The 17,155-nt window shown below is 27.2% G+C and overlaps 1 protein-coding gene across 1 annotated transcript; it reads left to right on the top strand.

Annotated features, from left to right (window-relative positions):
* The first annotated feature begins 184 nt into the window (after positions 1-184).
* LOC126674318 (probable leucine-rich repeat receptor-like protein kinase At5g49770) lies at positions 185-5,483 on the top strand. Its single transcript, XM_050368755.2, has 8 exons — positions 185-477; positions 1,067-1,639; positions 1,729-1,752; positions 2,043-2,501; positions 2,957-3,072; positions 3,391-3,651; positions 4,566-4,766; positions 5,134-5,483. The coding sequence occupies exons 1-8, from the start codon at positions 381-383 to the stop codon at positions 5,203-5,205; spliced, it is 1,803 nt and encodes a 600-aa protein (XP_050224712.1). The 5' UTR covers positions 185-380; the 3' UTR covers positions 5,206-5,483.
* The last annotated feature ends 11,672 nt before the right edge of the window (positions 5,484-17,155 follow it).

The raw sequence follows: 17,155 nt of genomic DNA, 5'->3' as shown, positions 1-17,155 counted from the left end.
TTATTATCAAAGAGAATAATCTAATTGGAGCTAATCGAAGACACATAAAAGCTTCGATTATGAGCTCCGTTCTGATTGGTATAAAAAATTGCGGATTAAAATTTCTTCTCTTATATTCGTCCCCGGATTAAAATTCTCAGCTATACAACTGGATGGGCCAACCAAACATTGATAGAGACAGATGAATCTGAAGCATATGCTACGGCAATTACAAAGACAAATAGCTAGCTGTAATCACCAAGAAATGTCATCTTGTTGCTCCATCGATTCTTGCAATGAACTAACTTTCTCTATAAATATATGTTTGAATTGTTGCCACGGAAAAACTCTGCTTAAAATTCTACTGTATAGCAGCTATATGGCCTGAGACTTCAGGGGACATGATCAAGACTAGACCCCCTTCTTTCAACCTTGTCTTCCTTTTCTTCTGCATTGCTGCCTCCTCCTCCGCGGATTTAACTCCGCCCGATGCTCAAGGTCCGCTTCGTATTCTCATTTCATCGTATTTTGATATGATATATGCATGTTTTCATAACCGGTAAAGGGATAAAATTAAGGATAGAGTGGGCGACCACTTTCTATCCATCAGTCATCGATCGTCTCTCTATCTCTTTTGATATTATTTTTTTTAAATTGTTTCGTTTCCTTCTTCGATCATTTTACTCCTCTCTCAACCCTCTCTTTGTTTTATAATTCCGCTACTATAATTAACCATTTTTAGTACTACTGGGTCGAAATTTAAATTTAAATTATAAAATGCATAAACAAGTTGGTATTTATTTTGAACTTAATATTTAATTATATTGAAATGATTGATTTTATTAATTGTCATACATATCTAATTTATTTGCACGATTTTTTGAAGAAAAAAAAATAGAATTTGATATACCTAAAATTTTTTAGTTTTTAATATTTATAAATATATTCCTATATTTTTATCATTTATATTTGTTCCATGTTTTTCGTTTTTTATATTTTGAGTAATGTCCTCGTTGTTGTTTTTGTTTTCATTTCCATTTCCGTTTTCGCACAGCATAGTTACTAACAAGCTCCGAAACGTTCACAGGTTCTTGTTCCGCCTTAAACTTCACAAAATTCCCTTACAAGCCAACCGGAGAATGCATAGGCGATCAAAAGAAAGTCCAGATTTTAGGCAGCATCAGCACAACACTCTGCTGCCGAAATGTTCTCAATTTCCTGACAAAAACCTTAGCCTGGAAACTATCCAACACAAGTTCCGATTCTGTTTTTCTTCCACAAGATCAATGGATAAACTGTAACGCCGCCTTTCCCCAAGATCAATCCCCCGTTTCGCCATTTTTATGTGGTTTCGATTATCTTTACACCGGTTACAGTGCTTGCTCCAGTTATTCCCTGTCATCAATCAAAGAAGATTCATATTACAAAAAAGCAGTATCCACATGCTCGAGTTTCAACTCTGCTCCGTATAACGACGCATGTTCAAATTGCACCGCAGCAATTTCGGCTGCTATTGATGGTTTAATGTCAAAATTAAATGCAGAGAATGGAAAGGCCATATGTACAGTAGCTATGATCATTTCGATTGCTGCGGAAAATGTTGTCGATCCGGTTTTTATCGACGATTTCTACAATTGTTTGCCTGCCTTAGATGAATTCGGTAAGAGGTTTATACTAATTCTGTGATTGCTTTCAGTTCTTGCATAACTCAAGCCTAATTCCTGACAGAAATTTTGTGTTTTTTGACAGATGTGGGTTATGACAAAATCAAGCGTAAGAAGAACTTACAATTTTTATATAGCTTAAATATCAATTTTGCTCGTGAATTTGTGCATAATGAGCAATTAACATCAGAAATAAATTTTTTACGTAACTGGAGTTTTTTTTTTCCAAAAGCCAATAGAACCGAACCGAGAAACCTAATTTTTTCTATAACATCAGACTGAACCAAACTGAATTTGTCAATTTGATTCGGCTTGGTTCGGTTCTTGCACACTCTTAAGTGGAGTAACACTACTTGCCCCGAAACACTCACACGAAACTACTTTTTGGTTTATGATCAGATAGTACATTGAAGGCAATATTTGCGACTTTTTTGGCAATAGTTGCGTTGATGCTAGTACTTATTTTAGCCATCTATGTAACTAAAAGCAGAAGAAAAAGCAAGCGCCCGCCTAACCCTATCCTTGTTCGTCCGAAAGAGATCAAATCATGGTACGGTCTTTACAGATTCTCCAAGGCGGAGATCGAGAACGCAATCAACTACGGCGATGAGCGAAAATACTTGGGAAGAGGAAGTGCTGGTCAGGTTTATAAAGGAGTTCTGCCAAGCGGACAAGTAGTAGCTGTGAAGCATATACATCAAAGTAGTACTTCTGATTCTTTTCAACGCGAAGTTGAAGGGCTTTCGCGAGTTAGGCATCCGAATCTTGTGTGTCTTTTCGGTTATTGTAGCGAAGGAGATGATCGGTATCTTGTTTACGAGTATTGTTCAGCTGGAAATCTGGCTCAGCATCTCCTCAGTAAGCTCCCTTCACCCTAATTGCTTGTGGTAATTGATTTTAGAAGTCACTAAATTTTCAAATTATTTTATTCTGGTCATGAAAGTTTAATTTTTTTTATATTGGTAAATAAACTTTTATTTCATTACAATAACAAGGATTTTGTTTTTAGATCGACAAACGCATAAATATCAACTTGGTTCGTAACTGCTTATGTGTTTAGTGTACATAAATTAATAAAGTATAATTTGAAATAAATAATCAAAAATTGATTGCCACATGTGCGAAATCAAAAAATTCTTCTAGTTGGAATGAAATTAAAATTTAGTCTCAAAATGAAACAAATCAAAATTTTATGATAAAAATGAAATAATTAAAAAATTTAGTAACTCCTACAAATAATTGCCCTGATTACTTGTGACTTGATTTTGCCATTTCTTGAGGAAGAAGTTAATTTGATTTGTATGTGATTACAGGAAAGGAAAATCTTCTGACATGGGAAAGAAGAGTTCAAATCCTGAGAGACTGCGCACTTGGACTCAGATACCTCCACCATTATATAGATGGTTGCGTCGTTCATAGAGATATTAAGGTAATGTCTAACTTCTATTCCAGGCAATGGTATGTGGCTACTTTTCAATCTGATATAACGACCGGCTGAAGAATATTCTTATAATATCCTGTCACATCAGTCGCCATATGACATATCGCCTGACATAGCAACATATTATCACATTATGTTGCTATTGACTTATTATGATATGAATTTTATTTATTGACTTAAAATTGAAGTTCTGATATCATTTCGATACAAATTAAAACTTTTGATACTAAATTGAAACATAAAATAAACATTTTGATACCAACTAAATTTTTAACCCTTTAATTGTTCCTCATGTTTGGTTCACAGCTTACAAACATACTTTTGACTGAGAATTTGGATCCAAAACTGTCTGATTTTGGATTGGCAAAGATGTTGGGTATGGAAGAGAGCAAAGTATTTACGGATGTTAGAGGAACCATTGGGTACATGGACCCAGAATATATGACCAATGCCAAGCTAACATGTGCAAGTGACATCTATAGTTTTGGCATTGTCATTCTCCAAATCTTATCAGGCCAAAAAGTCATTGATTTGGACCTTGATGCCAGAGACCAGCTCACAAGAAAAGTATTTCTTCTTGCTTTTGTGCATTTTCATGTGTTTAAAATTTTGGCAAAATTATTTTATATTTCATACTTTTAACTAAATCAATAGAAGATATTTAGAAAATAATAATTTTTACACTTTAATCTATCAATTTTATAAATCTTGATAATTGTGTCAATCAGTAAATAAAAAATAAAACATCTAATTGATAAAAAAAAATTCTTAGCTCGTTAATTGATTTTTATGATAAATTAGTCTATAATTTAAGAGAAATAACATACTACAATTTTAAGAAATAATCTATATAATTTTATTAAATTTTACATGATATTATTAAATAATTTTGTCATTGTAGAAATCTTAGAACATTTCCATAAATATGAACTAGTTTATCATAAAAATGATATAATTTTTTTTAATTGTAACGATTCACAATATTCACGGACTAAACAATCCAAATTTCTGAAGTTTTTGTCAACATGGTCATAGTATTGATATATAAAATCTTTTTGCCTAAACTTTTCCGCGGTTATTGAAATATAGATTCTTTATTGAACAATTGCTATTATTTTATTAGTTTTTTTTAGAAGAATTATTTTATTAGTTATGTTTTGGTTATTGAATTTTCACATTTACATCAACGAGATGTTACTATAAAAATTCAAACTAAAATTGCTTATGTATATAGACAAGTAGGATAATCACATACATTTTTGTTACGGTATAAACAATTTTTAATCTAAATTACTAAAATAACTTTCCGTTGTAAAAATGAAAGTTCAATTATTAAAAAATAATTAATAAACTATTATAACCATTTTGTAAATAGCCTATAATTCAGTAACCATAATTTTATTTTACCTACAGTTTTTTATGTGATAAATCAAAAAAGTGGAAAGTTTGACATTAATTTTGAACTGGTTTTTGTTTTGCAGGCAAAGGATGTAATAATGAGAAAACGTCCTGTGACAGATTTTGAAGATCCAAGGCTTAAAGGACAAGTTAATAGGGCTGATTTTGAAGCAATCTTGCAAATCGCAGTATTATGTGTCGCTAAATCAAGCAAAGGACGACCAACTATGGATGTTGTCTTTGAAGAGATGGAGAAAGCCTGCAAAAATACAAGTGCATACATGGTTAATCATTTAAATTTGGCTTAATTTCAAAACAAATAATATTTTTTTAACGGATTTTATAATTACAACATAAATTTTAAATCATAGTAATATTAACTATAATTTTTTTTAAGTTCGAAACACCAAATAATTTTTTAAATAAAAAATGATGATGTAGACACAGTATTATATAATATTGTTCCATTGTTGACATCGGTATTTTTTATTAAAAATTAATCGGCAGTGCGAATTGTAAAAAATTGATAGTTCATATTTTTTGTTACGTAGTTCATTTTATAATTACCAAAATATTAAAATTGTATTTAAGCCTTTAACTTTTCTTACTCACATTAATAACATTTTAATATTTAATCTAAATTGAATGCAGAAGAAATTAAGGGGCGAAACCAACACATCAGCAACGTCAATATCAATGTCCATGGAGGCAATTCCAGTTTAAATAATAAAGGAATTAAGTAGAATTTATTTGATGATTAAGCCTTCACAAAATGAGATCCATATTTCTAGCATTAATCCCTTTACTCTTTTTTATTTTTTAGTTTTATGATATTCTATTATGAATTTTACATGTATGTTGTGTACAGTTTTGCTTTGAGTTTGTTGTGCTGCAATTGTAATTGGGCTTCATTCAGGGACAGACATAGACATGTAATTTTGAGGAGCCAACTTATAGTGAGATGTAATGACAAATTAATTTCAAAAATCATATTTATCTTACTCTGTTATTTTTTTTTTTGGTAAATTACTCTGTTATTTTAATTTGAATATAATTTTCCAAGTACATTTTTTGTGTGAAAATTGAAATTTCATATAAAGTTTAAAGCTTGTGTATGAACTTTGCCCCTAATAAATAGAAAAATTATTTTATTTTGAAGGAGCTAAGCTCGAGCTAATCATAAAATTTCCGATTTTTCGTCATTTCTCCCAATAGCTAGCTCCTTGATCTGACATGCTTCATGAAAAATTGCTGAAATTATATGAAACTATGATATTTTGTTTTCATTAACTTGTGTAAATTTATACAGGAATAACAACGGCTATTTCCAAGTACATTTATTTGTGTGAAAATTGAATTTTTATATAAAATTTAGACTTAATGCCTCAAATTTTTTTAACCTTTTAGCCCCTTTTCAATCCCGCCCTGACGTTAAAAACTGGTCAATTTTACCCTATTTTGTATTTTTATGTTTCAATTGTACCTTGAAATATTAAATTGACGTTTTTTTATTTGGAAAAAATTAAAAAACATTCTCAATATCTAGCATATATTAATTGTATATGTTGAAAATTTATTTAGATTTTATTAAATTAATTAAAAATTTAAATTAGTTTTAATTTGATTATAATTTTTAGTTAGTTTTTAAAAATAAAAGACTTATTTGTACTTTTTTAAATGAAAATAAATTTAATTTTATCTTTAAACTTAGTTAATTAAATGATTTCATCATTTAAATAGAAAAATTGTGAAAAATTAAAAAATTAGGTTACAATTAAAGCGAGAAAATGCAAAATATGATAAAGGTGATCAGTTTTCAACATCAGGGTAGTATTGAAAAGGGGTTAAAAGATCGGAATTATTTTGAGGTATTAGGTCTAAAATTTAATGCTTGTGTATTAACTTTGCCACCATAATAAATAGAAAAAATATATTATTTTGAAGGGGCTAAACTCGAGTTGATCATAAAGTCTTGTTATACCCATTTGAATTAGGTTATAATATTAATTGTAGAAAATCAAACTCCCAACAACTCTTAAATTCATTCAAATTTTTATTATACATCTATTTATTTTTATTAATTGTTTGTTGTTCTAGTTAGCTAAAATATTTATTATTAGAAAAATACTATTCCCTCCGTACATAAAAGATAGGCTGATTTCTTTTTTTAGTTGTCCTAAATTATAGACTGATTTTTTTTAGTAGTTACTTGATTGTATAATTGTCCAAAATATCCCTAATTATGCTATTACTGATACTTGATCAATTTAATTTGAACTCATGTTTTAATTATAACATCAATTAGTAATTGGTTCGGTAAGTGTGCAGCGCATGAAAAGTTTTGTGTATTAAACTCCACCATCACTTTTTGCTCTTTTTTCTATGTTATATATTTTTTTTTTTTGATAATTGGAGAGGTGGGCGCTTGTGGGAGGAATCGAACCACAACCTAGCAGTTTGCTGCCTAGCGCTTATACCGTTTGAATTATAGCTCATTGGTTATGTTACATAATCTTAATGATCAATAGTATTATGCATTTGTGGAGATAATAACTGTTTCAATGCATATAAAAGGATAATGCAGTGTATCTATCTGAGTAGTGCTATATAACCCTCCTTTTTAACCCACCTTCTTTAACCCACCTGACGTGGCAACAAACTAGCGGATGCATTAAAAGTTGTTTTTTGAGATATACACTTTTGGAGGATAATTGGACGAATTAAATGCTGCCACGTAAGGAGGGACAATGAAGGAGGTACAAAATGGTGGGTTAAATAGCATTTTCCTATCTAAAATAAGGACATTATAGAAAATTAAAGTAATTTTAATCAAAATAACTAAAAATTTTAAATATGTATATAAATTCAAATCAGCCAATTTTTTATAGACGGAGGGAATATTATATCACGCCAAATGATGCAACATGAAACAAACTATATGCTTTGATAACTGTAGCAATAAATGCATATTTATGCCTTTCTCTTTTTCTACTCAATTTTTTTTGTTTTATTTTATAAATGACACTTATTTAATTTAATATAATTTTATCAAAATTATAATTCCTTTTTTAATTAATTTTTTATACATAATTCACCCATTTAAATAATTTTAGTTTATAAAATTTTCATTCTATCATTCTTTTTATATTAATATTATGTTTATGAGTATTAAATATTTACAAAATATTAATCAAGAAAATTAAAATTGAATATATTTAGTACTTTTTTACAACTTTATGCAAATATTTTTTAAAATTTAATTTTTTAGTATTTAGAGTTTAGAATTCGTGGATTAATTAGATTTTAGAATTTATATTTTAAATTTGTGATTTAAGAGTTAAAATTTTAAATTTAGAATATAGAATTTAGAGTTTAAGGTTTAAAATTTATAATTAAAAAAATTAGGATTTACAATTTAGAGTTTATAATTTAAAATTTAGCATTTAGTAATAGTGTCTATAATTTAAAAGTTAAAATTTAGAATTTAAAATTAAAATTTTAAAGTTTAGAATTTAAAATTTAAATCATAGAATAAATACAATAAAATAAGAGAGAACTAAAAAGAAATCCAAAGATAAACGGATTATAATTTTGATAAAAAAATTAAAGTTAAGTAAGTGTTATTGTCAGAATAAAACAGTAAAAAAAATAGATTGAGTAAAAAAAGGCATAAATATGGATTCATTTCTGTAGTTACCAATACATGTACAGTCGACCCTCTGATAATTAATACACATGGTGGATCAAAAAATATTAATTATTAAAATTATTAATTTATTAAATATATATAAAAAAAATTATAAAAGATATTTTAAACCATCTACATTAATAGACCTAATATTAATATTATATTATAAAAAAACTAACTAAATACACTTTACAATCACTCAATTTAAAATAAATAATTTTATATTCAATTTAAGAAATATCAATTGATATCAAACTAAAAAATAATTATTAAGAAGTTGTACTTATAAAGTAAAGTAATTTTTAATACTTTTTATATTAGAGATACTTTACTTACCTTAATTTGTTTATCTAATAACTTCTTTTAAAAAATTTCAAAAGAATAAAAAAGTCATAATTTGATGGTATTTTAACTTCCACTTTATAAATTATGATTAGTATTGCCTCAAATAAATCATCAATTGTATATATTTCTTTAAAAAAATCTCTCTAATAATTAATATTCATGTAGAATATATTTTATATTTTATTAATTATTAAATAATAGAAATATTAATTATCCGACGTGGAACGAAGTTGGTTCTTTCAATTTTCTATTAATTATTAGAATTATTAATTTATAGAATATTAAATAGGGGTATTTCTATTAAATAGCATCACCTTTAGCGTTTTTTGCAATTTAAGCACATACTACAAAGTGTCTCAATTGTTAGCCCAAACTTTCCAATCCTTCTAATTATTAGCACAGCATATTTCTGGCATCTGAAATCCCACGTGGCTCGCCGGATTGCCTCGTCAGCGCCAGCGTGGCATTCTTTATGCGACATCGTTTTGGATTATTCCTACCAAATAACACGAACTACCATTTTGTCTCAAATATTAGCACAACCTTTCAAATATTTTTAAATTTTAGCCTAAAACCTGTTTCCGGCTATTGGAATCATATGCGCACATTTAAGAATAATTAGTGTCGTTTCACGTGTTTCACACGTGGCTCGCAGTGTGATTCGTCAAATTATTAAATAATATTTAAAATAATAGTTAATTAGAAATAGTTTATCATATATAATACTTTGGATGATTAATTTAATAGTTTAACGTTTTAAATTGATAATAAAATTTTATAATTATAAAGAATTTAAATAAAAAAATCAAATAATAATTAAAATACTAATTTATTAAAAGTAGTTTAACTTATTTAGAATTTTATATGATTTACATATAATTAAAATAGTAATTGTTAAATATTTTAAATAGTTTATTTTACTATAGTAGTTTAATTTAATTAGTACTCTAAATTAGCTTAGCATAGTAGTTTATTTTAGTTAGTACTCTTTTTCTAATAATTATCTCAATATAGCCTAAACAGGTTTTAGGCTAAAATTTGAAAATATTTGAAAGGTTGTGCTAATATTTGAGACAAAATGGTAATTCGTGTTATTTGGTAGGAATAATCCAAAACGACGTCGCTAAAGTAAGCCACGCTGGCGCTGACGAGGCAATCCGGCGAGTCACGTGGAATTTCAGATGCCGGAAATGCGACCTGTGCTAATAATTAAAAGGATCGGAAAGTGTGGGCTAACAATTGAGACACTTTGTAGTATGTGCTTAAATTGCAAAAAAACGCTAAAAGTGGTGCTATGTAATAGGAATATCCCTATTAAATATTAGAGGATCGACTGTAGTGTGTTTCGTGTTGTATCACTTGGTGTAACATAGCATTTCTCTTATTATCATTTTTTAGATTATTGATCAAGTCTTACTAAAAAAAATTAATTAGTGATGACACCTTATTTGTCGAAGTTACTTCATATTTCTAACCCATAGACATTCGTGATGATCAGTTAGCCTAGAGCAAGCAAAATCCTTTTGTTCATATGAACTTTTTGGGTCTCTTTGCTTATACAGCAACTTATGTGCCATGGGTGAGTTAGCTTACACAAGGCCGGCCTTAGATGAACTGAGGCACTAGGCAAATTTTTTAGTTTTTTTTATAATAATATCTATTTGTAAACTTATTTATAAAAATAAGCTTTTTTTAATTCTTTTCACAAAACACGTTCTTTTCATTTTGTTTTTATAAAGGTCCACTCTCGGTAAATTTTTGATATCTTTTAGTAGATCGTTGATAGATTTTTAGTAAATGCATGTTTGGTAAATTGTTAGTAGATTTTCATAAAATTTCTTTGTAAAAAATTATATTATAAAAAAAACTATATATTCAGTGTATTTACTGTTTTTTCTATTTGATAGATAAATAGATAGATTACGCCCTAAACGATTAAAAAATATAAATTATATATTATTTTTATTTGTATTACTAGTTATTACTAAAGAGTTTAATTACTAAACAACAACACCTATCACCAAAAAGGGGTCCTTTAAAATTTATTTTTTAATTGCTAGAATATCTAATTAAATTTTAAATTAAAAATTACATCTATCACACAAAAGATTAATAAAACATCAAAATATTTAATATAACATTTTTTTAATGGACCCCATATAAATATGGGCCCTTTAATATTTGTGGCCCTAGACATAGGCCTTAGTGGCCTATGCCTAAGACCGGGCATGAGCTTACACCATGATTCATGTCATCAAACTTATGTGATGGATATTAAATTTTGTAGATCACTAGACTTCTTTCAAATTACAGAAAGACCACTAAACAATTTTTTGTATAAAATAATCATTGAATTATACCTTTTGTTATAAACATATTGTTGTTATAAAAAAAAACATTATTTTTTTGTGAATAATAGAAAAATTATTGGATTAAATCTTTTATTACAAAAAGATCACTAAATTATGAGTCTTTTTGTAATTTTATTTTGCCATATAAGCAAAAATATTACATTTTAGCATGAAAACAATACGTTTTATATTAGTGAACCCCATTATAACAAAAGATAAAGTTCAGTGACTATTTTATAAAAAAAGTTTGTTTAGTGATCTTTCTGTAATTTAAGAAAAATTTGATGACTCATGAGTTTGATATCCCTTATCTGATCATAGAATAAGGTGACATTTGATAAAATTGAAAATTAAGCGCTGGATTTCAAATTGTGACAGTTCAAACTCTTTTTCTATAATTAAGGCGTCGTATTCGATCTTTTACGTTTCAAATTTCAACAAAGAATCAACTCTAAGGTCATCCAAGCAAGTTTTATTGATTTATTATTTTATTAGAAGTATATATTTAATTTAAAAAATAATTAAGTTTTAATTTTTTTTACATATATACGCTTAACTTTGTACATGCGTGTGCTTTTTCTGGGCCTAGCATTTAAAGTTACATGAGATCTTTTGCGATTTATGTGATACGTTGTAGTGACTTTCTAATTATGATCCGGAGAAATTTTTAGGCAGATTCAATCCATCACGTTATCCATGAACCAAATATATTATATTATGACACGTCATTAAAATAGACACTATCGTAATATTACTATTTAAAACTGTAAAAAAATAATAAATAAAATTATAATAGTGCTATTATTTTAATAATGTGTCATATTGTGATAGGTTAGTTCACGGATGATGTGATATATTGAGTCTACCTAAGCATATCTGTGACCAGATATAGAAGCGTATTTAAAATTTTATTTCAAATATCGTTTTGGCGCTTACCGGCTACTATCAGCTGTTTCCACATGTAACATGTTTTTGTGATTCCAGGAATGATGGTATTGAAAATTCAAAATTTATAATAGTAGTGGATTGAAATTTTGAATAGTAAGGACATGGTGATGGGATGAACATGGTTGACTTGGCTTTGCGGGACACAAAGGACCAAACCAATTCTTTCAAAGCTATGTACACCACATAAATTTTGTATAACATTTTGAATTATCATATTTAAAAAGTGTATATTATTTTTAAGAAATTGGTAATGTGAATGTTTAAATATAAATAGTTTGTATATTATTCTATTTATTTTATATGTATAATAATTATCTAATGCACAATAGTTACTTTTATAAATATTAAATTAAAAGAGATCATCAAATGCAGAGATCAATTATAAAAATTAAAATACTAATTTTAAAAATGTTTATAAGTTATGAATTATAAAATATTGTGAATTCATAGATTTTAAAGATGAAAAAAAATGTCTCCAGACATATTCGTTTTAGAGACATAATCAGAAATGTTGCTATCAGGTATACGTCACGAAATAGTAATTGATTAGAGATGATTTTTCTTCATCCATAAAAGATTTTCATAAGATTACTCTCACATTATTTGTCACATTTTATTTTTGTTATAAAAGTTTTTTTAAAGTTATGTTGTTCTATTTTTGTCCTTAATAACTATCAACAATTTGTTTTAGAGACGCACATAAGATATATTTTGACGTTTTTTGTATTTTTATGACATTTTCACGTCATCACAAAATGTCATTTTTGTTATAGTGAGTATTTAGAATTTTAAATTAGTTTTAATCAATATTAATTATAATTAATTAAAAAATGTTAATTATTTTTAAATGTATATAAAGTTTTACTATAAATAATATAACTAATTTATTATTAATTTGATCTAACGATTGGATTTGATTTTGGTTGGATTAATATATGGTTTATTATGTGGTTTAATCAAGTTATAGGTGTTGTCATGTCAACTATTAGCTGAGTTGGCATTGACCTGACCGATATACTAATAAAAAAATCGGTTCGGTTAAAAAAGGTTATACAATATACACAATATCACAAAATCATCTATTCCCGCAGATTTTTAAAGGTTTAGCTACAACTGATTTGACGCACAAAAATTTGATATTTTTTCGTGATTATGCATACACAATATAATATTTATAGCTATCTACTCCCTTCGTTCCATTTTAAAAGCAATTTTACACAAAGATTAATTATTATATTTTTTTTATTTTGCCTTTATTAACTCTAGTTGAATTTTCCATATATATATATATATATATATATATATCTTCTATTTTATTTAAAGAGGGACAAAAGAAAGTTTTGCACCAAAATTAATAAAATAAAACTATCTTATTGTTCCTTATTTACCCTTATTAATTGGTGGCAGTGGAGAAGCCACATAAAAAAATAGTTGGTCAATTGATCCTCTTTTGAAGAAAAAAAAATATTCCAACACTTTATATAGTTCTAATTATATAATTACACTTATAATTAAACGGCAGAACACCACGATATTGGCTTCTTATATAGAACATTTAAAAATGAAATATGTACCTTCTTAAATGGAAGGATAGAGTAATTTTTTAAAATTTTATTTAATGAAAGATAAAAAGAAAAATTTGATATAAATATTTTTTAAAAAATAAAATTTCATTTTTAAAACAAAATATTTTTATTTAGAATATGTGACTTTTAAAATAGGATGGAGATAATATATTTTTATTAAAATTCATAAAAACTAATAATGCGAGTTACTAGTTTTTAGTAAGTATTCCAATAATATACTCAAAAACATATCTGAGATTTTTTTTGATTTTTTCGGTTTTTGATTTGGAAAATTTTCAAACCGAACTGAACCGAACTTTTAGTTTGGAGGTAAAAAAACCGAACTGTATTGAACCAAAATTTTTGTTTTGGTATGGTTCGATTTAAATCGAATTTGACTATTTTTTTTAAAAATAAATTCAAATACTCCCTCTGTTCCAATAGAGTTGTCCAATTTGTCTTTATCACATAGTCTAAGAAAAGCAATTATTGTTTACTCCCTCCGGTCCATAATATTTATCGCATTTGAGAAAAAATTTTGGTTCATAATATTTGTCATGTTATAATATCAAGAGAGTATTAATTGTTATTTTTTCATGTTTGCCCTTTATTGAAAGAATACAATAAACAAATTAAAATGGTAGTCATAAATGTAACAAGTTTCAATGTAGGGTTAATTTAGTAAAAGTGTTTATAAATTAAGACATATTAATTGTTTTTTTAATTCTTATGTCAAAGCCAAATGCGACAAATATTATGGACCGGAAGGAGTATATGTTTTATAAAAAAAATTTTACTTTCCTTATCATACCCCTATTTAATATAGGGTCCACTTGCAATTTACTTTCAATTTATTTATTAGTGGATTTTAAATAGGGATAGTATAGGAAAATTGTGTGTAAAAGTTAGTTACTTTTTGAAAGTGGACAAGAATTTAAAAAAAAAAAAATTCTCAAAGTGGACAACTCTATTGGGACGGAGGTGAGTATTAAATAACTAGAGTCTAATAAACTATCATATATGTTTAAATAACGATTATAAATTTATAAATTAATAATAATTAAAATATAAAAACAAAAATTATAAATATATAAGGATATATGTACATTATTTTTAAAATATATGTATATATTTTATGTTAAAGTTCGGTTAATTCGGTTTTTCAGTTTTTAAAATGCTTAAACCAAACCGAACACCTAACCAAACTTTACCTAAAGTAAAAAGCCAATCAAACCGTTTTCACCAAAAATCAAACCAAATAACAAAATTCGGTTCGATTTGTTTTTTTTTGTTCTGGTTCGATTCTTACTCAGCCCTAATTATATGTCAATCCAAAAAAAACATGGAGCATGCAATTATGTATTATAGACCAGTGTTTTAAAAACCGGAGTGGACAGGCCGGTTCGACCGTTAAACGTAGTTCAGTCCGGTTTTTTGTACTTAAAAACCGTATTTACGGTTTGACCACGTTGAACCAGAAAAAACCGGAAAAGTGGGCATTTTTTGAAATGGTTGAACCGGAAAAACCGGCCGGTTCGCTTTTCTATCTTCACTGTTGCTTTAAACCAGAAGTTTCAATGAAATGACTGTCCCATTTTAAAAAAAAAAGATCACGGTTCCTATTTAAAGATGATATACAACTTTTGTATATAGATATATAATAAAAGGCCGAAGAAAAAAAGAACAGGAATAGAATGCTATAATTGTATCTTCTGGTTATTTCGAATTTGGACACAAAATTTGACCCAACAAAAAAGAGAATACGAGAGTAACAATGGTTGTAGAAATAAGCAGAGGAGAGGTGGAGTAGAAAGCTTAAACAAACAAGAATAAATGAGGGCCATACAATTTGAAATGATATGTACAGATATTAATGTCTATTTTAATTTATTTATAAAATTAATAAAGTATCTCTCAAAGAATAAAACCAATAAAGTATGGTTATGTTTAGTCAAAATTTTCAGGGAATATGGCAGAGATAACGTGTGGGTCTGATTTTATGTGCTGATAGCTCTATGTAAACGGTTCAACCGGTTGAACCGCTAACCAGTAATTTTATCGGTTCATTCGACGGTTCGATTTTTAAAATACTACTATAAATAATGACGGACTAGACTTTTTTTTTGTAGGATCTAAATTTTAAAAAAAAATTATGATAACCTTTAAAGTAATAAAAAATATAAATTAATAATCTTTCTATTAAAATCGGCGCATAATATGTTTTTATTGCTAATACTTACAAACACGTCTTTTATAATAATTATTTAGCAGTTCAGAATGCATTTCTTGATTTAATCATTTTAATGGTTTCACATTTTTTGTAATTTTTGATTGAAATGTATCTCTAATTTTCAGAGAAAAGTAAACTTAAACGACTGTTAGTTTTGTCCAAACTAATTAACTTGCCCCACTTGATTTTGTTTTTGAAACAGTAGTTAAATGTACTTTTTAAAAATCGAACTATCTTAAAATATTAGTTAAAAATAGTATTTTAAACCGCTCCTCAAAAATTTGACACAACAGAAAACTAGAACTTGGAAGACATTAGTAAAATGTTACTAATGTTTATTTCAACCATTTAGGTTATATAATTATCAAAAAAGAACCATTTAGGTTATATCTTGGTAAATTTAAATTAAATAGCTTAAACAATAAAATACTTTAATTTAAATTATTTAAAAGTTTAAAATAATGTGTTTTCACGTTTTTATCTATATATATTTTTTTTTCAAAATAAATTATCAATAAAATAAATTTTAGAAATTACTGAGATACTATTTTAATAAAAGTAAAAGCGTAGCTATTAAAATTATCTAAAAACGTGTATCATATCTTATTTATTTATTTAATATATTAATTATTTTATTCTTAACAGTTTTCTAAGTTAGATACTGCATTACTATAAAAAGAGATGATTATGGTTGCTCATTTTAACTTGTAGCTTCACTTCCTTCTTTTTTCCTTTTCTCTCTAACAAACTCTAACTACGTAGACCTTTTTTTTATTTTTTCTTCGGCAGCCGCCAATAGTTTAACTTTTCTATTAACGGTAGCCACAACTTTTATTTATGTTATTTTAATTTCATAGAATATAATAAATAGCCAATTTTTTTTCATTTTTCTGACGGATTAAAATTTATCACGAAACACAATTCAATTATCAAGAAATGACGATAGATTGAAGATTTTTCAGTAGCAAAATGGATTAGTCTATGAGCTGTATTAGTTTTATTTATTTTTTATTGTTTGTCTTTTTTATAAATGTTCTACTTTGTCATTTTTTTATGAAAGGTTTGTTGTCTTTTCTCTGTGAAAGGTTTGTTGTCTCCTTTTTAGGAGTTGTGGTCTCTTTTTTAGAAGGAGTTATATAAGTGTTGATTGAATCGGATGCTGTGAGTTTGCGGGTGTTTGGAAAAGTTTGTCAAAAAGTGATTGAATACTGCACTTAATTCGCGAAATAGTTAGTAATTTATTTTTATTTTTGTAAGTAAGGTCTGCAAATCAGGCAGCATGTTGTCTGTTCCATTTCAGATCCTCGGATTTAGTTTTTAAATTATCCCAAATTTCTTACAAATATAACTGTTTCATATTCAATTTAATGAGATCCGATGAATTAAAAAAAATTGTAGCTTCAAATATATTTGTGCTCCTCTTTATCCTTTTGTGTTTATTTCCTATAAACGAATTACAAAAAATAATATCAAATTGCAGAGGGGCGCATTGCACCCCTTGGACCTAAGCTGTGTCCGGCTCTGCCTATAAATGATCCTGCATGCT

Source organism: Mercurialis annua, linkage group LG3, assembly GCF_937616625.2.
Source record: "Mercurialis annua linkage group LG3, ddMerAnnu1.2, whole genome shotgun sequence".
NCBI classification, from domain to species: Eukaryota; Viridiplantae; Streptophyta; class Magnoliopsida; order Malpighiales; family Euphorbiaceae; genus Mercurialis; species Mercurialis annua.
This window is presented reverse-complemented; position numbering and strand designations above follow the sequence as displayed.

What these genes read in the sequence shown, in the direction of transcription:
- LOC126674318 (XM_050368755.2), top strand. Translation starts at nt 381, where the DNA reads ATGATCAAGACTAGACCCCCTTCTTTCAACCTTGTCTTCCTTTTCTTC. An exon ending in GCCTGCCTTAGATGAATTCG is followed by an intron (nt 1,640 to 1,728) that starts GTAAGAGGTTTA and finishes GTTTTTTGACAG; the next exon opens with ATGTGGGTTATGACAAAATC. An exon ending in TCGTTCATAGAGATATTAAG is followed by an intron (nt 3,073 to 3,390) that starts GTAATGTCTAAC and finishes TTTGGTTCACAG; the next exon opens with CTTACAAACATACTTTTGAC.